This window comes from Enhydra lutris, unplaced genomic scaffold (genome assembly GCF_002288905.1).
Source record: "Enhydra lutris kenyoni isolate GAN:26980312 unplaced genomic scaffold, ASM228890v2 scaffoldscaffold88, whole genome shotgun sequence".
NCBI classification, from domain to species: Eukaryota; Metazoa; Chordata; class Mammalia; order Carnivora; family Mustelidae; genus Enhydra; species Enhydra lutris.
The window spans coordinates 2,416,445-2,443,913 of record NW_019154172.1 but is presented as its reverse complement, the minus strand read 5'-3'; the positions used below and the strand labels follow the sequence as shown (position 1 = coordinate 2,443,913).

Here is a 27,469-nt window from a genome sequence, read left to right as displayed (position 1 = left end):
CTTATGCTTTATAAGCATAGTCTTAAAACCAAAATTTTTTTACCATTGCCTTCCCCCCTTTTTTTTTCTTTCTTTCTTTTTTTTTTTTTTTTAAAGAGCAGCTTCCAGAAGTTATAAGGAGTCTGGATGAGAAAACAAATTGCCTTCCTCAACTCCCCTAAGACAAGACACTTTAGAAAATGTCCTCTCTTCCCTAAAACCCGCCCCCACATAGGCAGGGTTTTCTTTTGGGCAAACCTGCTGCTTGGGAAGGGAAAAAAGAAGGGAGGTGGCAAAACCTGTTTGAAGGTAAGGTTACTTCCCTTCCACACCTCCCTCCTCCTTGGAGGCAAGAGCAACAACAGTGAGACAGAGAAAAAGGACACAGAAGTGCTGGGGAGCCGGGACAAGGAGCTCCCGGACAGCTGCAAAGTGGCTGAGGGAGGCAGGAAGACCCTGAAGATGGGAACCACACAGGAAGCGGGAGAAAAGACATTAGACCTTGGGTAAGTAAGATCTGGCTCACTTGATTGGAAACAAGTCTTGAGGGATTTTGCCACCGTCGAGCTCTGACCAGGGCAATTCTTGGCTTCCTGGAAGAGACATGACTGCAAAAGGGCGAATCTGCAGGGAAGGGGTAGTTTGCAGCTCTAGGCAGGAAATGGGGAGCTGGGGGGTTTCAGATTAGTTCCCTATCATTTTTTTTAAAAGAAACTTCTCTATTTCATGTCTATAAAACTACCCCCTGTTGTCTGCTTTCTCACACCCACTCCCCAGAATGGCCCTCTGGAAAGCTGATCTAGAAAGAAATTTTAGGTCCTGGTACTCCTTCCCAGCAAATCACTCTTGCTCTTCCTCCTTACCGTCTTCCCCGACCTGTCTGCCTCTGTCGTGGTTTTCCCTGACCACTCCCCAGCTGGTGGAGGAAAGGCAGGCTTAATGAGGTACTACTGTCTTCCCCAACTCTGCCTAGTGACAGCTGGGCAGGTCTGTCAGGTTCCAGCCAGGTGTAATGGGGACTATCTCTACCCAACTCTGTGTAGGTGGAGCAACACCACAGAGGTTAATAGGCTTAGCTCTACGTGTCCCATCTTTCCTCCCAGCTTCCCTCGGCTCCTAAGCCCCACTGGAGGATTCAACTGTCTCCAGGTAGTGGTGGGTGTGGTAGGGGTAGCTGTTCAGGAGACGAGAGCCCACGTCTTTTTTCAGGCCTATGCTCTGCTCTGTACCTTCATTACTGTTCATTCCAGTGTCTCCTACCTACAACCCAGCTCCCTTAAGACACGGCCTAGTTTGTCTCATGATCATCCCTTCCCCCGGGGGACTTGTAGGGCCGGGGAGAATGCCGAGGCAGCGCGCCCAGCAGCATCCCTGAGACTTGGGGAACTGGAGCTGAAGGAGGAGTGGCAGGATGAAGAATTCCCCAGGTAAGGACCAGAGGGATGCTCCTGAATGGAAGATGGGAATGATAAATTAGGACTTGAAGGAAGGATGGGTTAAAAGAAGGCAGAGGCAGTAAGATTGGTAAGATTTTATCGGGGCTGGTGCCGGGTGGCTCAGTCAGTTGAGTGTCTGACTCTTGTTTTTGACTCAGGTGGTGATCTCAGAGTCAGGGGATCAAGCCCTGCCTTGGGCTCTGCACTCAGCAGGGAATCTGCTTCCCTTCTTTCTCTCCCTCAATGCTCCCTGCCCTCCCACCCCCCAACCCCTGCCTCCACGGCTTGTGTACTCTCTCTCTCTCAAATAAATAAATCTTTAAAAAAAAAAAAGTCATATCTTGGTGAGAGGATTGATAAACTGATACCTGGCTTGATTCATTTAACCTGCATTTCTGCCCCCCTTGTAATCTTGCCCCTCTAGATTTCTTCCTGAAGAAGCCGACCCTTCTGAAGGTCCTGACGATCCTGAGAGAGGTTCACAGGCAGGTAGGTAAATTTGAACCTAGGCCACAAGTTCTTGATGATAGGCTAGTGAAGGGCTGTGCTGCCCTCACCCCCTTGTGGTTCCACTGCTACTTTCCCAAATAGCCCCCGTGGAAGTTTGTTTTTTGTTTTTTTGTTTTTTTCATTTATTTGACAGAGATTACAAGTAGGCAGAGAGGCAGGCGGAGAGAGAGAGAGAGGAGGAAGCAGGTTCCCTGCCAAGCAGAGAGCCCGATGCAAGACTGATCCCAGCACCCTGGGATCATGACCTGAGCTGAAGGCAGAGGCTTTAACCCACTGAGCCACCCAGGCACCCCCCACCCCCGCCATGGAAGTTCTTTAGAATTCACCCCATATATCACTATCATATGCAGGAATTCCTAACTCCCCTGCCAACACAGACTTTTCTATTCTTTTCTCCCTCTATCCCAACCCCAGGTACACCCAGCACTTTAGCCCTGTGTGGCCCACGCCCCATGCGGAAGCGTCTTTCTGCCCCAGAGTTGCGACTGAATCTGACCAAGGGCGCTGGAGGCGATGGAACTTCTCCCACAAACTCTGTACCTTCCTCTCCTGATGGTAGTTCTGACCTGGAGGTAGATGAATTGGAGACACCTTCAGACTCTGAGCAGCTGGACAGTGGACATGAATTTGAATGGGAAGGTGGGCAAGAAACCTGAGGCCTGAGCTGGTAAAAGTAGAAGCTAGAGTTAAAGAAGCTCAGGGTGGATTTTATGGGTCTAAATTTAGAAACAATTAGGTGGGGACCAAGTGGTAAGGTCAGCAAAATTAATTTCCTCAGAATGGAAAGGTAGAGTCTGTAGATCCAGTGTGAGAGTAGTCAGTAGAAGGATGGGAAGGGTCCTTTGTTAAGGAAGCTTTCATTGAGTGACTGTGATATGCTATTACTGAGCGAGAACTGAGTTATAAGGATAAATAAGATTGTCCTACACTCAGGGAGTTCTCTGTTTAATAAGAAATTAACACATATACAAGTAAGTGTAGTTGAAGATTATGGTCTACATACCTATAGGGATGTATGCAGGGATAAGGACAAGGTCAGTTCTGCCTGAGAAGAATTAGGAAAGTCTTCACAAAAGAGGTGATTCTGAGCTGGTCTTTATCAGGTAGCTGGGGAGGCATTCTAGGTAGAAGCATCAACTTGGGTAGGAGCATGGCGTGTTGGACATGTTGGGGAGTTCAAAGTGTTAAGCATGACTATTTTAATATTAAGGAAAACTGTTTCTTCTCTACTCACAACACTTCTGACACCAAATGTATGAGTTTTACCCACACCAACCAATTCTCCACTTCTCTAGACATCAACAGGGTATCCTAGAGTTCACCTGTGATGCTTGACTGGAGTTAGTACAGACCTCCCAGGTTTGCCACAAGATTGCCCTCGACTTCAGACAGCAATCACATGTCCAAGCTGTCACCTGAGCTTCTGAATGAGCTCAAATGGCCTTCTGAATGTTGGTAGGAGTCAAATCATGCGGATTACCACACTGAGGAGTTTAGATTTTATCCTGTAGGCAACGAAAAATCACTGAATGGTTTTATTTATTTATTTACTTACTTATTTAATTTGTTTTTTATTGTTAACATATAATGTGTTATTTGCTTCAGGGGTACAGGTCTCTGATTCATTACACAATTCACAGCGCTTACCACAACAAATACCCTCCCCACCCAGTGTCCATCATCCAGCTACCCTATCCCTCCCCACCCCCACCAGCAGCCCTCAGTTTGTTTCCTGAGATTAAGAGTCTCTTATGGTTTGTCTCCCTCTCTAGTTTCATCTTGTTTCATTTTTTCCTCTCTTTTCCTATGATCCTCTGCCTTGTTTCTCAAGTTCCACATATCAGTGAGATCATATGATAATTGTCTTTCTCTGATTGACTTATTTTGCTTAGCATAATTCCCTCTAGTTCCATCCACATTATTGCAAATGGCAGGGTTTCTTTTGTTTTGTTTTTTTGTTTTTTGGTGGCTGGTACATATACACCACATCTTCTTTATCCATTCATCTGTTGATGAACATCTGGGCACTTTTCATAGTTTGGCTATTGTGGACATTGCTATTAAAAACACTGGGGTGCAGGTGCCCCTTTGGATCACTACATTTGTATCTTTGGGGTAAATACCCAGTAGTGCAGTTGTTGAGTCGTAGGGTAGCCACTGAATGGTTTTGATCAAGGGAGTAACATGATCAGATTTAATGGCTCTAAAGAGGTTGGAAATAACCAAAAGGTCTGTCAGTAGAGTATTAATTCTTACATGGTGTATCCATGTTATAGAATACTTTTTTTTTTTAAGATTTTATTTATTTATTTGACAGAAAGAGATCACAAGTAGGCAGAGAGGCAGGCAGAGAGAGAAGGGAAAACAGGCTGGCTCCCTGCTGAGCAGAGAGCCCTGATGCAGGGCTCAATCCCAGGACCCTGAGATTATGACCTGAACCAAAGGCAGAGGCTTTAACCCACTGAGCCACCCAGGTGCCCTTGGAATACTTTTTTTTTTTTTTAAGATTTTTATTTTTTAAGTGATCTCTACACCCAACATGGGGCTCAAACTCACGACCCCACCATCAAGGGTCAGTGTCACATGCTCCACCAACTGAGCCAAACAGACAACAATTTTTTAAGATGAGGCAGCTGTTTCCATTGCTATGGAAGGATCATGCAGAATTAGTGGGTATGGTATATTGCCATTTGAGTAAGAAAGGTAGGGTAGAAAACAAAGCTTGCTCTAGCTGTGGGATAGAGGGTGAAATGGAGTAAACAGACTAGAGACATGGAAACCAGTTAGGAGGCTAGCACTAAGGCCAGATGAGACATGCTAAGAACCTGAATCAGGACAGTAGTAGTAGAGAGAATGATAAGAGAATATAGTGAAGATAATATAGAAGAAGATCTGGAGTCGTTGGCTGACAGAGAAGAAAATCTTTGATAATATCAGTTTTCTCTCTCAGCCACCTAGATGGATGGAGTCATTCATCCAGAAAGGAAATATGGGAGAGAGGAGGAAGAGAAGGAGTTTGAATTACACTTGGGTCTAGTGGCTTGGAGATGACAGAAAGACACAAACTAAAGGTGTCCACTCTAAGCATTTAGGGACATGGGTTAGAGGGGCAAATTTGGAATCATCAGCTTACTGGTGGTTATTGAAGACACGGGAACAGAGGAGTTCACCCAAGGAAAGACACAAAAAGTAAGGAAGAATCTAGAAGAAAACTAATCCTGGCAAGGGTCATGGACCTACCATAGTGCAGGGTTACCTCAAGGCCGGTGTCTAGTGAAAAAGTGAGGATTGTGAGTCAGAGGAAAGAGAAACCAGCAAGGCACTGGACAAACTAGCGCTGGAATCCTAGAAAAAAACTGAGGAATGAGAGGTTAGAGCAATCCACTCTAGAAACCTGGGGAAGTTAGAAGATACTGAAGGTCTGTACTATGCCTTACTGACCCTTCCCCATCCCTCTCTTTCAGATGACCTGCCCCGGGCAGAGGGTCTGGGGGCCAGTGAGGCAGCGGAAAGGCTGGGCCAGGGTTGTGTGTGGGATATGGCTGGAGAAGATGGTCGTCACTGGAGGGTGTTCCGGACAGGACAGCGGGAGCAGAGAGTGGACATGACTGTCATTGAGCTCTATAAGAAAGTCCTCTCTCATGGAGGTAATTGCTCAGATATGTGGCCGGGAAAGACCTGCGACTTCCTGAATAGAATACCGAAGTTGGAAACTCAGTCCTTGGGTTTAAAATCCTCAGAGTCCTTCAAGCTAAAAAGATGTACTGTCTGTCATACTTAGTTGTTGACTGAATGAATTTTCCCTCTGTCCTCTCCAGGTTACCATGGTGATGGCCTCAACGCCATTATCGTCTTCTCTTCCTGTTACCTACCCAGCAGCAGCATCCCCAACTACACCTATGTCATGGAACACTTGTTCAGGTGAGGTGGAAGGCCTGAAGGGCTCCAGGGGGGATGTTAAGGAGGGAAAAGTGAAAAAGAACCCCCTGGGATGCCTGGATGGCTCAGTTGGTTGAGTGTCTGCCTTTGGCTCGGGTCCTGATCCTGGGGCCCTGGGATCAAGCCTCACCTCGTTGGGCTCCCTGCTTGGGGGAGATCCTGCTTCTCCCTCTCCCTCTGCTGCTCCCCCTGCTTGTCCCTCTCGCTCCCCAAACCCCAAGCATGTACCTTCCCTGACAGTTGTGTCCCCTCCCGGCCCCCCAGGTATATGGTGGGAACTCTGGAGCTACTGGTCGCTGAAAATTACCTGCTTGTTCACTTGAGTGGAGGCACGAGTAGGGCCCAGGTCCCACCTCTGGGCTGGATGCGCCAGTGTTACCGCGCTCTGGACCGGCGGTGAGCCACGAGGGCAGGAGGGCCACAACTCCCACTACGCCTTGTCTTTCCCTCTTTCCGTTCTTTCCTGTTCTATTAGTCCCTTCCTCTTTTCCTTGTCTCTCTCCAACCCTTTCCAGGCCTCTCCCATCTTCTGTACTCTCAGAGTCAGGGAAACCTGGTTTCAGATCTTGTCTCTATCATTTACCTGCTGTATCATTTACCTTGGACAAGTCACTTAACTTCCCTGGGACTTGGTTTTCTTCTCTGCATAATGGCAATGATAATAGCTTTGCCACTGGCCATGTGTGAAAATCCAATAAATCGAGGTGGCATACCCCTTCCTTTTCTCCCCGTCTCACCAATTAGTTTACTGCCCAGGCTGCCATTTTCTGCTTCTGTCGACCTTCCATACCTGACCCATATGGCTTTGTTCCCCGAGATGTTCCTTTTCCCTTTTTCTTTCCCCCATCTTCCCTTTGCTTACTTTTCTAGCTCATTTCTTTTTTGTTTTTGGTGTCCTGGTCCTGGGAGGCATGGGAAAAGGGGAGTAGCCAAGAATTTCTATGAGGGTAGGGCACAGGAGGGAGATGGGGCAGAAAGATTCTGACAAGAGGAATGCCTAAAAATGAGGAGCACAAAGGGCTAAACACAATGGGTGGAGCTCAGATTACAGGCCAAGGAGGGGGCACTAGACCCCACTGCCAGAGAAATCTAGAAACTGCAGACGTGAAGGAAGTTAAAGCACAGAACATAGCCCCACCTGCTCTTCCAGCATGAAGGTAGAAGAAGAGTAGTATGATCTCTTTCCTATTCTTCAGGCTCCGGAAGAACCTGCGCGCCCTGGTGGTTGTCCATGCCACCTGGTACGTGAAGGCATTCCTGGCACTGCTGCGGCCCTTCATCAGGTACCAGCTCTGAGGACAAGGATGTCTTCTCCCCCATTTTCAAAATCAAGATGAAGAAGATTTTTCCCCAGCCTGGCTCTTTCTAGCCTTAACCACGCTCTGCTTGTTACATTGCCCTTTGTAAGGGTCTCCAGGAACCCTCTTCCCAGTACAACACACAACCTGGTTTATCCTCCTCTCTTTTCAGTTCCAAGTTTACAAGAAAGATCCGTTTTCTGAACAGCCTGGGAGAGCTGGCCCAACTCATCTCCTTGGATCAGGTTCACATCCCTGAAGCTGTCAGACAGTGAGTCCCGAGCTTGAGGAGAAAAGTTTGGGGTGGGATGTATAAAGCCAGTTCCAGCTTTCTTAATGCCTTGGGGGAGATGCAGAGGAACTAAAAGATAGAGGCCCTGCTTCTAGATGCTTCGTTGTATCTGGGAAAACTGTGCCCACCCAGAGAAGAAATTAAGGCCTGCATCCAACAAGAACAAAGGGAAAAAAAAACAAAACAACTATACGTATAAGTGCTGAGGCATCAGAGAATAAAGGAATATTCACAGCACAGAACTTAGTCGTAGAAGTTAAGAAGTCAAGAAGGGCAGCAAAGCGGAGAAAATACCCAGTGGGGAGGGCCTAGGGGACAAAGGAACCTGACGACCACCAGTTCAAGCACCCAGTCTTTTGACTCTTCCAATTCTCTGGCTTCTGTCCCCAAACCAGTGAGTAAAACCCAGGTCCTACTTTTTTGTTTTTCTCTCCTAGGCTGGACCAGGAGCTCCATGGCTCACGAGGGACCTAGAGGAAGAAAAGAATCAAGGGCCTTAGAACCAAGCAAAGATTAATCTGCCTATGCTCTAACCCTGAAACATCTGGGCTGTTCCCTAAACCACCTCCTCCTCAACCCCAGTACCACAGGACCTTCACATTTCCCTGGGGTCTCATTCCTCTCATGACCGTGCCTTCAAAGCAGGGCTCCAAGTCTGGAACCTCATTTGCCCAGTGATCATCAGTTCAGCTATAGGGGTGCATGTAGTAGCATCTTGTAGGGGAATGGGGAAGGCTGCGGGGTTTGGTCCTGCTTCAGCTGCAGAACCTTGGGCAAATATAACCGCATTTCTCTGAGTGTCCTTTTCCTCCCCTGTAAGTGAAGGTGCTGAGACCCTTTCCACCCGGGGCATGCTAGCAGTCTGTGAAGCTCAGTGAGAGGTGGAGGGGAGGGCAGGGCTTAACTCACCGCGCAGCCTGCTGGGAACCAGGAGTCAGCTCCCTAAACCTGGAAGAACTGCAGCTCCCTTCTTTGTCACAGCTGTTGCCTGTGGGTCGGGGAAGGAGTGCTTTCAAAACTTGTACTTTTGTCCTCTTTAGTAAATTCCGATCCGTAGCGGTTAATAAACTGCGATGCGAGGTTTAAGCCTGGCTCCGAGGAAGTGCCCTACTTGCCCAGGCCCGTAGCATCACAATGCGTAGGTCGGTTCTGGCGCTGCGTTCTGGCCGCCGTGGTTCCTCGGTTTTTGATCTCAGCCCTAGGTAGGGGCAGCTCCGCGAGGGCCCGGGGGAGGGGCGTGGCGCGCGCATACGAGGCCCCCTCTTCCCTCCCCATCCGCAGGCCGCGGTTCAAACGACCCGCTGGGTCGCGAGCGGAAGGGAGGGAGAGAAGGTAGGAGTCCCGGCCTCCCTCGCTGGCCTCCCTCTCAGCCGCACACCGGCCGGCCCCATGGTCCCCGCCGCCGGCACGCTGCTCTGGGCCCTGCTGCTGAGTCTGGGGCCCCGGGCGGCGGGGGCCCAAGGCCTGACTTCCACCGAGACCCAGCGGGTCAGTTTCCGCTTCGGGGTCCCTATGTCCCGCCACTACCGGACCACCCTCCGGACCGGTGGCCCCAGGAGGATGAAGGTAACAATGGAGGATGAGGATGACGTCGGAGCCACTGTCGAGCGCCTAGCAGGCCCGGCTGCTGCGGAGCTCTTGGCCTCCACGGTGGCCACAGGCGTCAGCAAGTCGATTGTGTCGTCGGCCGAGGAGGATGAGTCTTTGGAAGAGGGGGTTGTGATTAACGCCAGAAAGAATAACATCACTGCAGCGTCTTTCAGCAGGGGTTACAATACAGCGAGGGTGCCCAGCTCGAAGTTTAAAGCAAATACCCAGGAGGGGGAGATCAGGATGTCTTCAGACGTGCCAGCCAACACCTGGCAGCCTACTGGGGGGGAAATACAGCACCCCGACAGTACCATGAGCCAGTGGTCCATGGCCGGGTCCACCCCAAACCGGTGGCAGCAGCTCTCACACTCGGCCATGCCCCCTCCCGAGGATCTGCGGCTGGTGCTGATGCCCTGGGGCCCGTGGCATTGCCACTGCCAGTCAGGCACCATGAGTCGGACCCGGTCTGGGAAGCTGCAGGGCCTTTCCGGGCGCCTTCGAGTTGGGGCACTGAACCAACTCCGTACAGAGCATCGGCCATGTACCTATGAGAAATGTCCGTGCAACCGGCTTCGGGAGGAGTGCCCTCTGGACTCCAGTCTCTGCTCTGACACCAGCTGTACCACTCAGACCACCACCAGTACTACCACCACCACTACTACCACCACTCCCCCACCCCGTCTCAGCTCTAGAATCAGACCTACGCCCTTCCTCTTCTTTGGCCCCAGCCCCAGCCCCAGTCCAGCCCTTGCTTTTTGGAGACGGGTCAGGATCGGGCTGGAGGATATTTGGAACAGTCTGTCTGCAGTGTTCACAGAGATGGAACCAGTAAGTGTTTGCATGAAGTGTTACTTACCTAGTTTCCCCGCTGATGTGTAATATGCTGGTTACTCACATCGTTGGCTGCTGATTCCATCTGTTTCTTGAGCAACTGCGGGTTGGTTAATGGGCAACATGTACTACTGGTCATGGGAGGATTATGGCCCAAATCATGAGAATTATAGCTGTATCAACAATTCTTGAAGCCGATCATAGATATGGAAGATATTAATAGTTCTCAGCTTATTAGTAGTTTAATAGTAACAACAGCCAGTATTTGAGGACTTACTATGTACGCTTTACCTGGATCAATCCTCACAATGCTGTGAGGTGTAATTATCCCCATTTCATAGAAGGAATGGGGGTTTACAAAGCTAGTAAATGACAGTCACAACAGGATTGTTTGACACTAATGCTGATGCCCCTGACCACCACTATCCCAAAGGACTCCTGGGATTATTTCCAGCAATTTCAGAATTCTTCAGGAAGGATAGTCCTCTGCCTTTACCAAATGAATTACCAAAGGCTCTGATTGGATAAAAAATTCTCAGTTGACAGGGTTTCAGGAACTTTGGGGAGAAGGACAATAAAGTAGTACACGTGGCCTGTCATTTTGCTAGTTTTTATCTTTCTCCGTGGGTATTCAATACCGTTAATTCAGTATAAAAAGGTAGCACAAACGGGGCAGTGGTGTTGAGGGAATGAGGGCTTCTGGGGATGGAGACGAAGCAAGGAAGGGAAAAGAATATAGATATAGTTGTAATATTTTCTCTTTTTCTCTATTTTGTTTCCTCACCCAGCTAGAGAAAAACCGCAGGTAATGGCCACTTCATCTGCAAGAGGTTTCAGCATCTCAACCTTTCCACCCTTTTTGATCCCAGTACCCACTGGATATTTTTAGTACAGAAAAACAAAACTAGAAAAAAAAATTGTTTGGTCTTGTGTCTTTTTACAGAGATATCTGAGGTGGAGACCAGAAATCTCTTGAACCTTAAAACTGAACTGTGTAACCAGTAGCACTGGGCCTGATCCCTCCCCTTGTGCCCCAGCATATTTTATACCCCCCTCCATAATGTTGATGTTCCTCCTCTGCTTCATTTCCAAAGTCATTTTTAAACAAGTGATTGTTTAAAGACTTGAAAAATCTCAGATGAATGCCAAGAGGAGGGAACAGGAAGAATAAGGAGTTGAGCCCTTGGAAGATATTGGTGGTCTTCTCCTTGCCTTCACAATACTTGGCCTTCTGTCCTTGTAAAGGGCGAAGATGGCACAGAATTCCACGTCAGCTACTTTTTAGCAGTTACCTTCATCAACTGTATTTATCCTTTGACCCCAAACATGCCTGTAGTGAATACTCTGCGACTACTTTGCTTAAAACATTTTTTATTTGAAAAATGTATTTAAAAGTCCAACACATTTTTAATATAAATTATGACTCTCAAACCCGTTGCCATCACTCTTAAATACAGTTCAAGTGATGGTAGCATACACGTTAGAAAAGGTAGCTAAAGGCAAGAGAATACCAAAGAAGACTGTGGCCAAAGAAGAGGCATTAGGATAAGGCGGTAGATCGTGGTGACCAGAGAGTCCATGAGTCCCCCATCCTTCTCCCCTATGACCCCTTCAGACTGAATATAACCCTCAGGCTATTAAGCTACTTTAGGACAATCTATGAGCTACTTTCAGAACAACTAGCTACACTGGGATTATGTAGCTAATCCAGCTAATTTCCTGCCAGCTAATTTCCTGCCAAGTAAATTGGGAATGTATGACCAATCTTAGACCCTGAAAAGTGGCAGGAAATACACTAGAATTGGAACAAAATCAGAACCTGTCACTATAGGTAGGGCAAACTGGATGGATGGTGGACTCAGCAGAGTGTATCCTAGTTCCCACCTTCCTGACACCTTCACCATCAAATAAGATGCTTCTTGTTGCTGAGCTAATGAGAGACCCCCATCCTCTCAGTCAAGAGCCGGAAGAGCTCACCGGTCTCGTTCTGCCTTTCTAACCACCCTGAGGGAAGGGGCCAAAAGAAAAAAAACACCTGAGAAAACAAACTGCCTAAAGACCCTCCTCCTGCAATATTTTCCCACCTAACACAGACTCTTCAGCCAGGTGGGGAGTGGGACCTGGTCTTCAGACAAAACTCCCTGAGTCTTATTTGTGTCTGGTTCTAGGACTAGGGCACAGAAATGGAGCTTAAAGTTTGTAGAGGATAAACCTGGGTGTCTATGGCTCTCCTTTTTCCTCCCTCCCTTTCCCAGTCTCACCATGCTCAGTTCATGCCTCCACACTTCAGGAATCCCTCCTCCAAAGAAGAATGGAGAAGACTACAATCCACCAGAGACACGAACCCATGCAAAGCACAAGCAACACACTGAATAAAGGGCTGTTTTCGATATTGTGTGCGGCCCTAGTAAGCCTACTTTGCAAGAGGGCCTGGTTCATCTGTCGCTCAGGCTTAGGGTGAATGATGGGATGAGAGTAGGGTGGGGAAAACACTTTGGAGAAAAATACCTTGACTCTCGAGCAGTGGTTCTCACTTAGGGGTGATTTTGCCTCCTAAGAGACATTTGGCAATACCAGGGGGCATTTTTGGCTGTCATAACTAGGACAGACACCCTACTGAATGTCCTATAATGCGCAGGACAGTCCCTCATTACAAAGAATTATCCAACCAAATGTCAGAAGTGCCTAGGTTGAGAATCCTTGCTCTGGAGGTTTCCCTGCTCCCATGCGGTGAGGATCTAACATCCCTAACCTCACAGATTGTTTTTAACCTACCACGCCTCTCATCCTCAACGGTTAGGATGTACATTCTCAGACATACCTCTTAGTTTTGCAGCATTCTGAGTTTCTCTCCAGATCCCTCTTCCTCCTCACCTGAGCCAGCAGGGAGATTGGCAGAGGGCAGGCCAGGTCCCCAAGACTTAAATGGGATCCCATCAGGTTAAGACCCACTTCTTACCTTAGCTTTCATTCAGTGGGAAATAATAAGGTTCCTAACGGGGGTAGGACTGAAGGCAGAGGTAGTAGAAGGAGGGGGGTAATTAAGAGAACTCATCTTAAATTAAACTTTTAATTTAAAAAGAAAGATGTTGGAGAACTCACAATGCTGCAGAAACAGGGTTAGAGGCCTCCTAGAGAAAGAGCTGGTAGTGGCAGAGAGAAATCGAGCTTAAGTTTTGGGACCTAAAGAGAAAGAATAGATAGACTAGGCAGTGGTCACCCTCCGACCCCCTGCTTGACGTCTGTTTCAGTTCATTCCAGGAGGAAAATGGAGAAGGGCAGGGAGGTAAGGAGCTTCTCAGCAAAGCCGGCTTCAGCTTTGGTAATCTCACCCACCTACCCCATTTAAGGAGTTCCAGGTTAAGAGTTTAAAAACAGATGGCTCCTAGACCGTCATTCAGGAGAAGGGAACACCTTCCAGGTTCCCAGAAAACTCCTATCTCAGATCTGAGAGTGTCCAGGGCTTCAGCTGAGCTCCTCTGGCCAACCAGTAGTCACTTGGTCAGTCCTGCTGCCTTGAGCCCATCTCCAGGAGGGGCTAGAGCCAGAGGGAAGAGAGGGAGTCCAGCCCCCAAGCCTTCTGAGGCACTAATAGGCAAAAAGGGAAAAGAGGGGCCCTGGGGTCACTGGTTCGAGGAGGGGGCACCATCTCTTCTGGGCTGGACACGGAGCAGAGGCTTCAAACAGCAGAACCTGATTATAAAAGAAATTGAAGGAAGATAAGCCTCAAGGAAAACTGAAGCAGTCAGGGAGAAGGCACCACCTAGCACAGACTCTACACTATTTCCAGGGTGCTCTTCTCTCGATTTCTGTCTGCACCTCCCTCTCTCTCTGCCTTTCTACATCCAAAATTCTTGACCCCTCCATTCTTATTCATTCTTCCTCCTCTCACCTCCCATTCTGGCAGAGATCAGGGTTCCGAGGTAAGGCATCAGGATGCTGACAGGGGCTGGAGGTACTGAACAGGTTTCTCTACTCACTCACCGTTTCTGTTGGAGCTACAATCCCCTAGAATTGCTCCATGGCCTGTCTCGGTTTCCCTTGGATCTCATCTGCTCCTGAACTGCACCTGTCTGTGAAAAAGCACATGGGAGACCCTCACCCCAAGTCCAGGTATCGCACAAGCAATCTCCCCTGTGCCCTCCATGAAGAGGCTCACCCCATCTCCCTGGCAATAAAGTCAATCTGAAAAGGTTAAAACCAACAGCCATTCTTCCAAGGAAGTCTCAAAGTCTCCCTTCATACTGACTCTCATGAGGGTGAGATAAAATGGGTCTTCGACTACTAAGTCCTCTCACGAAGGACTCTCATATTTTTCTGAGTTTTGCAATCAGTGAAAAGCCGCCTTCACTATGTCCAGGCCCACTTCCCTTATGTTGAGAGCAGAAGAGAGTATCTGGCGTTACTTAGAACAGGAGTGTGCAGCCTTCTTCCTGCCTCAACACACCCAGCCATGATATGACTTACTATGGCACTGGAATAGCAGTTCTTAATTAACAGAAGGGTTTTGGTTGTTGGCAAAAGCCCTCCAAATAACTCCTGGGTCATATATATTCCCCATCCTGATGAAAGAACAATCTGCTAAGTGTAAAAATAAGGGAGCCTACGCCAGAGACCTGAAATGCCAGGTCTCAGGTTTGTGCAGCTGTTGGCCAGGACTAGAATCCTAGCTTCTTACTTCCCCACCGGGTATTTACCATGTCCCCAGCTCACACTTCAGCAAAGGGGAAAGGTTCTAGGCCACAATCCCATATCACTCTCTCCCCATTCTCTTGTTACCATGGCAAGTCCATCTCCGGCCCCCATCTCCCCAGAGCCAATGTGAGTCAGGTGGACAAAATTCATTGGTTCCCCAATCATGGTCCGGTCAATTCGTCTCCTTTTCTTCTTCTGTTTAGAGAAGACAGGGGGGAGTTAGGTCTGCAACTGGAATAAGGGAATAGAGTCCTGAAAATCACTAGAGGTAGAGCTAAAGGCCCAATGGGCAAGGGTATGTGGCATCACAACAAGGAAATCACTAGGGTATGAAAGCCAAGTGTGGAATAACATAAACACAGAAAGGACATAGGGAGGGTGGTGAGGGCAGGGGCCCGCAGAGGATATACTAGACAAAGAAAGGACATATCCAAGTCACCTCTGGCTGATGAGGAAACAATGGGAAAAACTGACAGGTATTAAGCTCTACCTACAACCCCTGCCCAAGTGAGAACGGACAAAAACAGGAAGTGATAGCTAGGACAATTCACTTCCGCCATCACGCAGTCCCCCTCGATTCTAAATACACACCTGCCTGGCCAGAGAGACTATCCTGAAGGAGAGGGAAGCAAGCAGCGTGCCTTCTAGGCATCAGATCGTAGGTGGTGTGTCTGCCTCACAGGCCCGGGTAACTAGATTCTTTGTGCACCAGGGTGGGGGGTCGGGGCTGGGGGACTCACCGGCTGGGGTTTCTCTACCACACAGCAACCCAATTTGTGCCAAAATTCACTCATGTTCCCTGATGGTTCCAGTTTCACTCCTCTGCCTGAGACCCCAGAGGGCTCTTGCTCTGGTGCCTTGACTGCCCACTCTTCCGTCCCTTCAGGTGTGACAACAGCCTGAGTCTACTCAGCCACACGAGTCTGGAGACAGCAGTGTCCAAGGTACCCTTGGCTGGGCAGGGAGGGTCAGCGTCTCGGACTGAGGGGTCAGCAGGGCCAAGGCAGGCTGAGCAGGCAGGCACGAGGTTATGTATTCCTCACACGCAGAACCCTGGACGAGCAGAAAGTGAAAAGAAAAGAAAGTTAGTGAGAAATCCCACCTCTACCATGTCTCCCTCCTTGACAAGCCTCCTAATGAGGCCAGATCTTATTCTCCCTTGAAGGCCCAAGTCCTGCACCCAACACTAACCCCTCTAAACAGAAGGACCTCCCAATTTGACTCCCAGAGAAAGAAAAGATCCAGAAGGGCACCAAGGGGTAGAGGTGCTGCAGCTGCTGGAACCAAGGGAAAGGAAGAGGACAGAAGCATTTAGGGCGAGGATGGGAGAGGCCAAAGGCTAGTGGCAGAAATGAGCACAGTTTGGGGGTGCTACAAGCCCCACGTTCCTTCTCCCCGGTTTTAGGGCAGAAAGGGAGGGGCAGTTAAGTGACTTTGAAGAGGAAATGGTGGTTTTTCGTTCTCACAAACAAGACCTCCGCCCTTGTCCCTCCCTTTTTCCTTACCTTACCCTGAACATCTAGATTTTAAGACTGAGACCTTGACTGCCCAGTTTGTGGGTGACTAACTGCAGCAGTTTGGACCTCAAAAAAGACTTTTCCTACACTGAGGAATTTCTTCCCTCTTGATTCCCTGACCTTGCTCCTCCTCATTTCCCTCAGCTGAGATCCAACCTCTCCCAGAAGCCACCGAACAGTTTATTACTTGACCTTGAGATCCTTCCTGAAGGCTGTCTGCAGCCTGTTTATCTGTGTCCTGTGTGTCCACCTGTGTGTGCACTCTGGTGGCACAGCCATTTCTGTGCATGTGTGTCTGGTACAGACCATTTGCACGCTGGTTGCAGGTACGTGTACTTGGTGTCGTCTGTTCCACAAGGAATCTTTCTCCAGCCTCCCCACCCTCTTCACATGTCCTATCGTGCCACTCTGCTCTGCCTCACGCCCCATAAGGCCCAGGCCTCCCCACCTGCCTCCTCCCCTCATGCTGGAACCTGTTCTCTCCTCCCTTCTCACCACTTCCATTCCCAAGCTTCATCAGCCAACCAGACACAAGGAACTTTATAACAGCGTTAGTGTCCAAGGAAGAACTTCCTCCCCTTTTCCTCACTGCCAGCCAGGGTAGGGCCCATCTGGGTTTCCTCTGTGCTCACTGCACTTTTCCAGGCCTATGATATAGGCAACCTCAAAGATTCCAAACAGGGCAGTTTCACAAATATTACACTCCAGCATGAACAGGAATCTCCCTCCTTTCCAGGCCTGGAACCCCAATGCTCTGGCATCCTAAACTCATCTAAGAACTGAGAGGATTTTTTTTTAATAACCCTGGGATGAGATCACAGGCACACGGAGATACAGCCTGAAAGGGAGAGAAGAACCCAGAAGCCTCGGGTTTGGCTTACTTCCCTTCCCACCACTGGAGGGGAGGAGTAATGAGACAGGGCGGAAGTCAGAACACAGCGTCCAGAGAGGGGAGCTGTGGTCAGTGGGGAAGTCAGTCAGTCAGTCACAGGGTTTGTCGCAATGGTGGTGGTGGCAGCTGGTAAGGGTTGCAGGCGGGGGAATGAAGAAAACAATGAAGAATCAGAGGAAACCCCCAATACCACCAGACAGACTGTACAGAGCATGGACTCTCTCCCAACACCCGTTCTGAACAAAGCTGAGTGGACAGAAGTGGAGGGTGGGAGGGGAGAGGAGAGAAGAGGGGAGTGGAGAGGGAGCGAAAGGGGCAGTGGAGGGAACAAGGACGTTTCTGTTCCCTTTCCAGGGACCTAGCCAGAGCTGGGTGGAGGGAAAGTGTATGTGGGACTTGGCACGAAAGGGCCAATGATGATGAGAAGTGACCAGGAAATTCCATTCCCTAGGACACAGAACATAAGGGTCTCTAAAACTTGGCAGTGGGGTCAGAGTGTGGAGAAGACTGGGCAGGGTGAATGTGGGCGGTGGTGAGGGGACAGGGCCAGAAAAGGAAGTAAGAGCCACTCTCCTTTTTAAAAATATCTAGAGAAGAGTGGGTTGAGGAAAAATGAAGTCCTGAGCTGGTAAGCGCAGGAAGAAGAGGCACCCAAATTCAATGCCCACGATTTTAGGGCCCCCCCACCCCCAGGGGAGGGAAGGGGCTGGGAAAACAGCAGGAGGAATCAGGATTGGACTATGTAAGGCCTTATCCTGACAGACAAGTAGCACTGAGAACTGGGCCAGAGTCCCAAACAAGAAGGGTGAAATAGGGAGCTAGGAGACACCAAGGTCACATTGGGGCTTAGGGAGCTTCCAAACTATTGGGGAGTGAGCAGGAGAAGGGATGGGAGAAAGGTTCCAGAGAGGAAGGATGTACAGAGGTAGTTCCTGGGTCCTATCCTAGCCTGAAACCGGTTTTCCCGGTCCCGCTGCCTTCAGCCTCAAGGCCTCCAACCCGCTGCCCGACAAGCCTTCACAAGAAGCAGCTGGAGAAAGAGAAAGAGAAAGAGAATTGAGAGAACAGAGTGGGCAACTCTGGCTCCAAGCCCGGGGCTGCAACTGGTTCCTTGTGGAGACCTCCAGACGTGGAGGGGTGCTGAGGGGCAACAGAGAAGTAGGCGGACACGCACTTTTCAGTCAACTGACAGGCATCTGCCCCAGCACCAACTCTGTCCTCTCCCCACAAGAAAGGTCTTGCGGGGGTGGGGGTGGGGGTCACTTACGAGCAAACAGGGCTGGGCCCTAAGCTCCCTCCCCAGCAGATTCAGTCCCACAGACTCCATTTCTGCCCACTCCCCAACTCTACCCAGAAATCCTCTGCTCCTCCCAAAGCTGAACCAGGATTGGGATCTTGCTGTGAATTTTTCGGATTCTGTCACTGTCTTCCGTGGTTGCTTCGGGCTCAGACTCAGCCCTTCCAGGACCCAACTGGGCTTCGCTCTGTCCGGCCCACGCCACCACGGAGTTCAGTGAGTCTCGAGAACTTCTCCCCACCTCGCCTCCCCGCGCCCCCCCAGCACCCCGACACCCCAGTCCCTTCCTGCCCTCTACAGCGGCCTCGGCCTGAGCAGCACACGAACGGTGGAGGGGACCGAGACTGTGTCTCGGGGAGGGCACCCCTTCTCCCACCCACCCAGCATCTCCGCTGCCCTGGCCTCCCTCCTCCCCCACCCCCAGCATCCGGTGCGCCTCCGCCCCGCAGCACAGGCGGGGCGCCCGGGCCCGGGACCCACGCGGCGGTCTCACCTGCAGCGCTCCGGCATCGAGGCGTGCGGCTGCGGCGGGTGGGGGGGCTCCGGCGTCGGGCCCTCCAGTGTGGGCTTCCCGGCCTGGCTCCTCGGCGCGGCGGGGGAGCCGAGGGCGGGCCGGCAGAGGTGGAGCTGGCTCAGGGCGGAAACGGCGGCGACGCGATTACGAAACCCGTCCGGACCGGAGCTGGGCGCACTGCTCCCCGCTGGACTGGTGAGGCACTGCACCGCGTGGGGCAGTGGGAGGGGGCCTGGCAGCCCCCGACGGCCGCCGCCCCTGCTGCACGGACTGAGGACATGGAGCCCACGCGGGGGCTTTCTACCGAGCCGGACCCCGGAGCTGCGCAGTCCGCAGTAGCACGTCCCCTTTGCGCGCCAGGCCTTGCGGGGCAAAACTAATAAGAGCACCCCCGACCCCCCGGAGCCAGCCAAGTTGAGAGATTCGCGGGGGCACCCCCCAACACACACAAACACACACACACACATACACACACACCCTCCCCCCACACACATACCCCCCACCAAGTTCTCTCGTGCTCTACCCAAAGTGGAACGGGGCTAGGTTTACTCATTGTGAGGGTGCGGAGGCGAGCCGCCAGAGGAGGGCAGGGATTGGAGGAAGGGGTGGAGGGTTTTTCTGATTCTCAAAAATAAAACACTTCGTAACTTGAAATCCTTAAATTGGGGAATAAGGGGACACTCCTCTATTGTTATCTAGAGCTAAGCTTTTTAATCCATAACCCTAAAATTAGGGGACAATTAACTGTTCATTCATTGCACCCCAGTCAGCATGGGGGTGCTGTAAGAGCTCGGGAATAATTGTGCCGACCAATAAGCCTACGGAGATGCTTTAATCCTTTCTCCCTCCCTAAAGTGTTCTGGAACCTATCATTTGAATTAGCCGAGTCAGGCAAGGAGGGGGCGGGGAGTCTTTCCGCCCTTCTTAGGAGGGGCTGCATTGCAGGGGGAGACTGAACAGATAGACTCTGCCACAGGAGAGGGAGAGGGAGTGAGAAGACAAAGCCGTCAAAGCCCAAACAGCTTTCTTTTTCTCCAGCCCAGAGCAGACGCCGGAGCACCCCCCACCCCCCGAGGTACTCCTTCCATCTTTGGAACACACTAGTAATTCACTGATAACAGGTAAATTAATTGAGGGAAGGGGGGCAAGGGGTTGCAAAGATAGAAGAGTAGCTGCTTCTGGTTAGGTTGAAGACCCTAAATAAGGATAAGGTTGGGGGACAGCTCAAGAGGAGAGAAGGGGCCGCTATGAACAATGAATGGTTTTTTGGTCCCCTTGTTCTATCTCTTTGCTAAGATCTCCATCCTTGCCTTCTAATCCACAGACATTAATTTCTAACAATAATTTCTAAGAATATACATGTAGCTATCATTTCTCAGCATTTATCTATTTTCCTATAATTTGTCTTATGTATTTTATTATCCTCAGTTGTTATCTGTATCTTTTTCAAGCTATGATTTTTTGATGAATGTTTAATGTTTTTCGTGTTTTTTGATGAATCCCTAGTCTTCCTGTATTGCTCTAACCTGTACTTCCCCATATTTACTTTTTTTTTTTTTCCCCATCGTGTTCCATTGTGTGTCTACCTTCACCCCAAACTGATTTGTCTCCATAGGAGGGAATTTGCGAGAAGGGGTGAGATAACAGTCTCCTGCTCCCTGTAACAAACCTTTGCTCCAAAGAAAGAGGCAGCTTGAAGTAGGAAGGTGGGGGCCTTTGTGTTGTGTTGGAGAATTGCCTGATCCCATTTTGAAAACAGTATAGCCCAGAAAAGGTGCATATGGTCCCAGATTCTGGAAAGGCTTATTTGCAGCTCATTGGGAGTAGATGAGGGAAGGACATGGCCAACAGGAAAATCCAAGACCAGAATGAGGCAAATATAATGAGATGCCAGAGAGCTTCCATCCCCTCCAACCACCATCCCTTGTCCTCCTCCCTACACCCCCTTAAGGTGGCAGCATGACACAGCAAGGCCCTGTTGGGCAGGCCTTGGATTCCCACAGAGGGTCTAGACAAAGGGTATTTGGGTGTGTCTGTGTGGCTCAGAGTGTGTCTTTTTATACTATACATTTGCTAATCATGTATCTCTAAGAATAGATGATGATATTTAGAAATCACCTTTGCCTAAAATATCTGGATAATTTAAAATGAAGGACAGTTAGATGTATTTATTGAGTGTATATTGTGGTCCAAGCCCTTTAAGGAATGTAAAGAAAGATGAGGTATGTATGGGTGGAGAACATTTGGGGAGGGGAAGAGAAAGCTTACTGGAAAGGGACCTCTTGCAAAATTTGGAAATTAAATCCATACTATATTAAATACCAAAAGTTCATTACTAATGAATGTAATGTAATGTAGATGGTGCTTTGTTTCAATTTTCTGTGTAGTCAGTGTTCTTGACTTGATTTTTTTTTTTTAATTTATTTATTTGACACAGAGAGAGCACAAGTAGGCAGAGAGGCAGGCAGAGAGAGAGGAAGGGAAGCAGGCTCCCCGCTGAGCAGAGAGCCCGATACGGGGTTCGATCCCAGGACCCTGGGATCATGACCCGAGCCGAAGGCAGAGGCTTAACCCACTGAGCCACCCAGGCGCCCCTTGACTTGATTTTAAATGCCGTACATGCTTATGTGAGTGTCTTTCTAGAATGCATTTGTACCCTCTGTACAGTCTCTGAGTCAAGGCATAGCCAGAGATTTTAGGCCTTGTGACTTAATACTTCATAGAATTTCCTTTAGCATTTTTAATTGCAAGATACACTCTGCCAGACACTCAGGGATTGTTCGGACACTTTTTATATATACTCTGGTTTTAAGAAAAGGAGTTAGTTTGTCAAACAGCTTTTTCCCTGTCTCAGATTCTAGCTTGCTCTCTACTGCCTTTTTTGCATTTTCATCATTCAGATCAGAGTCACTGGGAACATTCAACACCTAATCCACTGAATATCTGTTTTTCAGGAACCAAAACAATTCTTGCAAGTTTTGAGAATATGGTATAGGATTATATAAAACTGTGGGTAACTATCTATTTACAGTACAGCAAAAAAAGACCAGATTGGGAATGAGACTGGGTCCAACTGCCTAGAAGGCTTCAGAAGTCACTAGATAATTTCTCACATTCTTTCTTTCTTTTTAAATATACACTATGTTATAGCCCAGAATATATTTATTTTATTTATTCCGTTTTGAAAGTAATCTCTACATCCAACATGGGGCTCAAACTCACAACCCCAAGATCAAGAGTCACACAGTCACACAGTTCAACCAGGCCAGCCAGGCACTCCTAACATGTTTCTTAGTTTTAAAATTGTATGTTCTGGGGCGCCTGGGTGGCTCAGTGGGTTGAGCCGCTGCCTTCGGCTCAGGTCATGATCTCAGGGTCCTGGGATCGAGCCCCGCATCGGGCTCTCTGCTCGGCAGGGGGCCTGCTTCCTCCTCTCTCTCTGCCTGCCTCTCTGCCTGCTTGTGATCTCTGTCTGTCAAATAAATAAATTAAAAAAAAAATTATAAAATTGTATGTTCTTCCCCCCCCCATGATTCTGTTTTTTAAAGAATGTACATGCGGGGGCGCCTGTGTGGCTCAGTGGGTTTAAAGCCTCTGCCTTTGGCTCAGGTCATGATCCCAGGGTCTTGCTCAGCAGGGAGCCTGCTTCTCTCCAGGCCTCTCTGCCTGCTTGTGATCTCTGTCTGTCCAATAAATAAATAAAATCTTTAAAAGAAAAAAAGAATGTACATGTGCCCAGCATTTATACTAAGCTTGCTCTGGAGGGGACTGTTAAGGGAGGGGATATAAAAAAAAAGCCAGCAAGGTTAGGCAAATAACTGGTAATCTTGGGGAAGGGGGAAGAAAGGAAGGAAGGAAAGAAGGGAGGGAGGGAGGGAGGGAAGAAGGAAGGAAAGAAAGAAAAGAAAAGAAATCAGAAAAAACAAGGGGAAAAAATCCCTGTGGTCAGTCTGTAGCCAGTAACACTGACGATACCTGAGGTTTGCATCTTGGAATCTCCGTAGTCCCAGACTGAAGCCTGGAGTTGGTAGGCTGAGAGGTACAACCATTTTTTGTAGCTCTCTTTCTGTACATGTCTCTGCAAATTACCGTGGAGACGATCAGAGCTGAATATCATAGGATGATGACCTCACCTTTCTAACATGCTCCCCCACCCTGTTCCAGTCCCCACATAACCCTCCTTCTAAGCAGCTTCTCTGCTGAGTAATGCTCAGTTCCCAGGGTTTATTTTGGAGCCTGAACCTCAGAAGAGCAAGAGCAATTGACAATTGACTTTTAACATTAAAAACATCCTAGTCTGCCCACTCTCCAGTCCTGAAGCCCCTACAATCACACATAACCACGCTCTAGATTAAGGCTTTCTTTTTTGGCCCTAGTTGAGATGGTTCACATTATCTGGGGTTATAGAATTTCTGTAGTATAGTGGTTATCATGTTCACCTAACACGTTTTATGGAGGCAGTTGGGAACCTATTTAAGGCCACTATTTATGAGCCTCAAGGTCTGGTAGGAGCCAATGGAGTGCGTTGGGAGGAAGGCCTTTTCAAACGGGGGTTCTATTTTTGGAGGCAATGGAACGTTCTTTCTGCTTCTTTGGGAATATTTCAACCAAGGCTTTGACCCCTTCTCTTGGCTAGTAACCAGCAGGGGGAAGGAGATATAATAGTCATATAACATCAGGGTGTGGGTGGAATGAGCAGAAAAGGCGATAGGAGCACTCCTTAAAGCATGGAAAAGTATTTAATTCTGATGAGGGACTTTTCTCCTTCCAATCTAAGCTCTTACTCTCCTTTTTTTTTTTTTTAAAGATTTTATTTTTTTATTTATTTGACAGACAGAGATCACAAGTAGGCAGAGAGGCAGGTAGAGAGAGAGAGGAGGAAGCAAGCTCCCCGCCGAGCAGAGAGCCCGATGCGGGGCTCGATCCCAGGACCCTGGGATCATGACCTGAGCTGAAGGCAGAGGCTTTAACCCACTGAGCCACCCAGGCTCCCCTAAGCTCTTACTCTCCTTACCTGGAATTTCCAATCCATTTGCTTTCAGGTATAATCTAGCATTGGGATCAGAGAAAAAAAGGTCTTGTTAGAGCGTAGGAAAATTCTTTTAGTACCTGGGTTTTGTTTTGAAGGAGAGGTAGGCTAGAGAGAAATAGAGGCTATTAAGGCTTATCTGTGGGCTAATAGGTGGGGGGTTGGCAAGGTATGGATTGTATTAAATAGAGAAAATTAATCAGCAGCCTTGAATGTCTTATTGTGTGCAAAGCCTAGCACTTGTGAAGAAGGTGTAAAGTCGACTGGTTTTTACCTTTAGGGAAACTCTGTTTCTTGAAGGAGAGAGACTATCCCTATTCAAGACACATAACAGTGATCTGTAGCCCCAAACTGGTAATAGTCAGGTAAAACTATACAGGGTGTTGGTGGAGATGCTGGAAGATACAGAATAGAGGGAGCTGAGTAAGTTTAAGGACGTTTTCCTGGAAAAGGTGAGTTTATAGCAGGGTTTAAAAGGCAGAGAGGAAAACAGAAAGCAGAAATGTCATGGAAGCCCTTTTTAGAGGTACCTATTAAGCCAAAATCAGGAAAAAGTCAAGGATTTACTAACATAAGGGTTTGGGGGAAAGATTCCTCTAAGGACTTGAGTTCCTAGGGAATTCTAGGGACTCCTCCAGTAGTCTTGAAACTTGAGTACTTACTTTAAGACGGAGAGTAGAGGAGCTTCCAGGTTGGTGAAAACACGTGCAGATGTGGGAGAACAGTGCACCTGTTCTCTGCATGGAAGGGGAGGGCATGGAAGCTCTGTACCCTTTCCCTATACCCCTGGCCTTGTGCATCTCTTCCATCTGCTGTTCTTGGTTATAGTCTTTTATAATAAACTGGGAATCTAGTAAATTAAGAAAAAAAAAAGATGGGAGAATAGAGGGAAAAAGCAAAGAGTAGAGAAAGTTAAGCAAGACAGGAATGAGCATAACTAGCAGAGAATGTGCTACTGCTAGGAAGGTTGGGGCCAAATTCTAGAAAGCCTTGAAAACCAGACCCAAATTGACTTGAAGAAGTAGGCAGTGAAGCAAGTCATTCCAAGATGGGGAGAAGTTAGGAAATGATAAAAAATGGTAATAAAGGTAGGGGGTCCCAAAGCTTGTTCTAGGGAACTTGGATCATGTACAGAAGAAATGAGGATGTAAAGTCTTTAATAAGGAAAGGCCATGGAACATGAAGAGGTTGCTGTAGCATGAAGACTAACAAGTGGTTTCTTTCTAGGAAGTTATGAGGGATCCTGTGAGTAGCCAGTACAGCTCTTTTCTTTTCTGGAGGATGCCCATTCCAGAACTGGATCTGTCGGAGCTGGAAGGCCTGGGTCTGTCAGATACATCCATCTACAAGATCAAAGACAGCAGCGCTGGCAAAATGACCGGGCAAGCAACTGGAGAACAGGAGAAAAACTCTGAAGGCGATTCCCTCCTTGAATACAGCACCTTCAACTTCTGGAGAGCTCCCATTGCTAGCATCCACTCCTTTGAATTGGACTTGCTTTAAGCCCAAGACTTCTCTTTCCCAGCACCTGCTGTCACTGTCTTCCCTTTCAAGCCCCTTCCTTTCCACCCTTTCCTCCTATTAATCTTGCTCTCTCCCCTCTGTTGTGTTGAGGTGGTGCTGATTAATCTGCCAGAGTTGTGTTGTATTTATTTATTTATTTATCTATTTATTTATCTATTTTATCAGTTTCTCTCAAAAGCCCTTAAGCCACAAAGAAAAAGGTTTGAGCAATGGAGTATTGGATCACAGGGATTTCCCCCACCACCACCACCACGGCCCCAACTAATTCCAGAAAACAGGCCTGGTGGGGGCACCAGAGAGTAGTACAGTGGTACAAAATGGAGGGTGGATTTTTTTTACTTCATTTTAATCAGCTTTAGAGATTGATTACACCTAATTTCCTGCTCCAAATCAGTAAACATAAATCTTTCTTCCACCGTTGATGAAAACCTTAGAAGTTTTAATTTGAGATTATCTGCGATAAGACGGTAGGATTTCTAGATGGCTAAGGTGATAAGTCTCTTGCTATTTGATCCTGCTCCTTATACTATATGTTTTCTCAGAGAAATTGGGGATAGTTAAAAGTATAAAACAAAAGGAAGTAATACATCATGGAAAATTAAAATAGGGGAAAGCACTGAATCATTTCAGAAATAACTACATTCTCAAAAGGGTGTTCCTCCTTTAAGCCTACTCACTTTGTAACTTTGCTCCTAACTGAAAACTCTGAGGAAAATGACTCCAATTTCAATTCTTAAGATGCAATCTTACTGACTACTGTGATAATCTGTAAGGATTTGATTCTGTTTCTGAAAGGCATAGGGTTTGGCCTTTAGTGTTTTAGTCTTGCCTTGCATCTGCAATGTGTAATACCGATCAGTGGGCCCCAGGCACAGTTCTTCAGCTACCTTGAGACCATGAAATAATCACATTTATGATCCTATACCTTGTCCCCTCATTCCTTCCAAAATTATTGCTGCTGATTTGTGCTGCCATTTACTCATTTCTTTAATAAAGACATTCGATCCCAGGACTGGATTCTAGTTTTCTCTCTCTTCAAAGAAAAGCAGTATAGGTCCCCGAAATTAGCCTTTCTTTCCCCTTCTGCTAGGAAGAAAGGGGACAACCAACCACTTTTCTACTTGCACACTGGCTACGAACATACTGAGGTGGTAAGTCTAGTTGCCTAACAAACCAATTCACCCAAATGTGTTATCTGTCTCATCTCATTAACAAATAACAAAAAACCCCTACTATTTGAGCTTTTACAGAGGATGTAAACAGGAATGAAACAAGATTTTGACTCTCAAAAAGGAAAGCCGTAAATATCAAAATGGATCTTAGATGGGGAGTATACCGTAAATACTTTAAAGATGACACTAGCAAGTTAAAAAAACACGAAAATCTTAGGCTTTGAAAGGCCCACCATAAAAGACAAAAGACAAAATTTAATAGAGAGTGGAGCCGTGACGTGTCCTTTCCTATGTTCACTTATTTTTGAAGGGCTTCTTTCCCGACTTCTCGCAGCCCTTAGGGTGGGGGGCCATGGGTGGGGTGAAGATGAGAATCGTTTGGTATGTAAAATCTGTAAGTGGACCTGCAAACTCAAACGGTATCCCCTTCCAAGCCTCTAAAAAGAAATGAACCCATTATCTGGTCCACTGCTCTGAGGAGACAGCTTAGTTCCGGGCTCCCTATATTCATGCTGTAAATTTGGAAATACGACCGTCAGGGCACTAGCGTTCAATTCGCGCACAAAGCCGGGGACGTCCCAGCTGCTTCACCTGAAGCTGAAACAGGGAAACAAGGTTTTCCCGTCAACCTTAGGATCCCCCAGTCAGGGTACCAAAAAGGAACAGGGCCCACACTGGCTCCGACCCGTCCTCGACACGTCCCCGGCTTCTTGGCGCCAAAAGAAACCATCAGGTCCGTCCCCTACCGGAACTATACGACACGTAAGACACGTAATCAACAATCCTCCGCCTCGTTAAATAGTCCCGCCTGGGTTATCTCGGATACACACTTTTCCACCTCAAAAATCCTTCGATGGATAGACTATGATCCTCGAGGTGCATTGCCCTTCGGTTCGAATGTAAATTTGGCTTTTCTGATCATTCTCTTCATAGATCCCTCCGCCAAAGATTGTA

General features: G+C 48.2%; 3 protein-coding genes and 1 long non-coding RNA gene across 5 annotated transcripts; 3 read left to right on the top strand and 1 right to left on the bottom strand.

The window, feature by feature from the left end:
- The first annotated feature begins 79 nt into the window (after nt 1–79).
- On the top strand, nt 80–8,540 carry LOC111162075 (BCL2 interacting protein like). 2 transcript variants are annotated; one of them, XM_022526277.1, is made up of 10 exons: nt 80–485; nt 1,311–1,406; nt 1,840–1,904; nt 2,340–2,564; nt 5,390–5,572; nt 5,744–5,846; nt 6,129–6,260; nt 7,061–7,147; nt 7,335–7,433; nt 7,892–8,540. In XM_022526277.1, exons 1-10 carry the CDS (start codon nt 127–129, stop codon nt 7,926–7,928), a joined length of 1,386 nt encoding a protein of 461 aa, XP_022381985.1. In that variant the 5' UTR covers nt 80–126; the 3' UTR covers nt 7,929–8,540. The 2 variants fall into 2 exon arrangements, with proteins under 2 accessions (XP_022381985.1, XP_022381984.1); XM_022526276.1 differs by lacking the exon at nt 80–485 and having other exon boundaries at nt 895–1,406; nt 7,892–7,946.
- A 303-nt stretch (nt 8,541–8,843) lies between these two features.
- Nucleotides 8,844–10,769, top strand: LOC111162076 (chromosome unknown C1orf56 homolog). The gene is made up of 2 exons (XM_022526278.1): nt 8,844–9,872; nt 10,664–10,769. The coding sequence occupies exons 1-2, from the start codon at nt 8,844–8,846 to the stop codon at nt 10,682–10,684; spliced, it is 1,050 nt and encodes a 349-aa protein (XP_022381986.1). The 3' UTR covers nt 10,685–10,769.
- Nucleotides 10,770–11,224: 455 nt separating this feature from the next.
- LOC111162037 (CDC42 small effector 1) lies at nt 11,225–18,908 on the bottom strand. Its single transcript, XM_022526209.1, has 5 exons — nt 18,770–18,908; nt 15,311–15,623; nt 14,655–14,765; nt 13,860–13,948; nt 11,225–13,568 (listed from the first exon to the last, which is right to left on the bottom strand). Exons 2-4 carry the CDS (start codon nt 15,362–15,364, stop codon nt 13,874–13,876), a joined length of 240 nt encoding a protein of 79 aa, XP_022381917.1. The 5' UTR covers nt 15,365–15,623; nt 18,770–18,908; the 3' UTR covers nt 11,225–13,568; nt 13,860–13,873.
- Nucleotides 18,909–19,630: 722 nt separating this feature from the next.
- Nucleotides 19,631–26,352, top strand: LOC111162038. Its single transcript, XR_002641555.1, has 2 exons — nt 19,631–19,911; nt 25,047–26,352. It is a non-coding gene; the product is annotated as an uncharacterized LOC111162038 (long non-coding RNA).
- The last annotated feature ends 1,117 nt before the right edge of the window (nt 26,353–27,469 follow it).

Bases quoted from the DNA above. Each gene is read 5' to 3' on its own strand.
- LOC111162037 (XM_022526209.1), bottom strand. From the start codon at position 15,364: ATGAGTGAATTTTGGCACAAATTGGGTTGCTGTGTGGTAGAGAAACCC. The intron at 14,766-15,310 runs GTGAGTCCCCCA...TTCTCTAAACAG, and splicing joins TGGTAGAGAAACCCCAGCCG to AAGAAGAAAAGGAGACGAAT. The intron at 13,949-14,654 runs GTAACAAGAGAA...GCTTTTTCACAG, and splicing joins CCGGAGATGGACTTGCCATG to ACAGGTGCAGTTCAGGAGCA.
- LOC111162076 (XM_022526278.1), top strand. From the start codon at position 8,844: ATGGTCCCCGCCGCCGGCACGCTGCTCTGGGCCCTGCTGCTGAGTCTG. The intron at 9,873-10,663 runs GTAAGTGTTTGC...TTCCTCACCCAG, and splicing joins TGTTCACAGAGATGGAACCA to CTAGAGAAAAACCGCAGGTA.
- LOC111162075 (XM_022526276.1), top strand. From the start codon at position 919: ATGAGGTACTACTGTCTTCCCCAACTCTGCCTAGTGACAGCTGGGCAG. The intron at 5,573-5,743 runs GTAATTGCTCAG...TGTCCTCTCCAG, and splicing joins GAAAGTCCTCTCTCATGGAG to GTTACCATGGTGATGGCCTC. The intron at 5,847-6,128 runs GTGAGGTGGAAG...CCGGCCCCCCAG, and splicing joins GTCATGGAACACTTGTTCAG to GTATATGGTGGGAACTCTGG.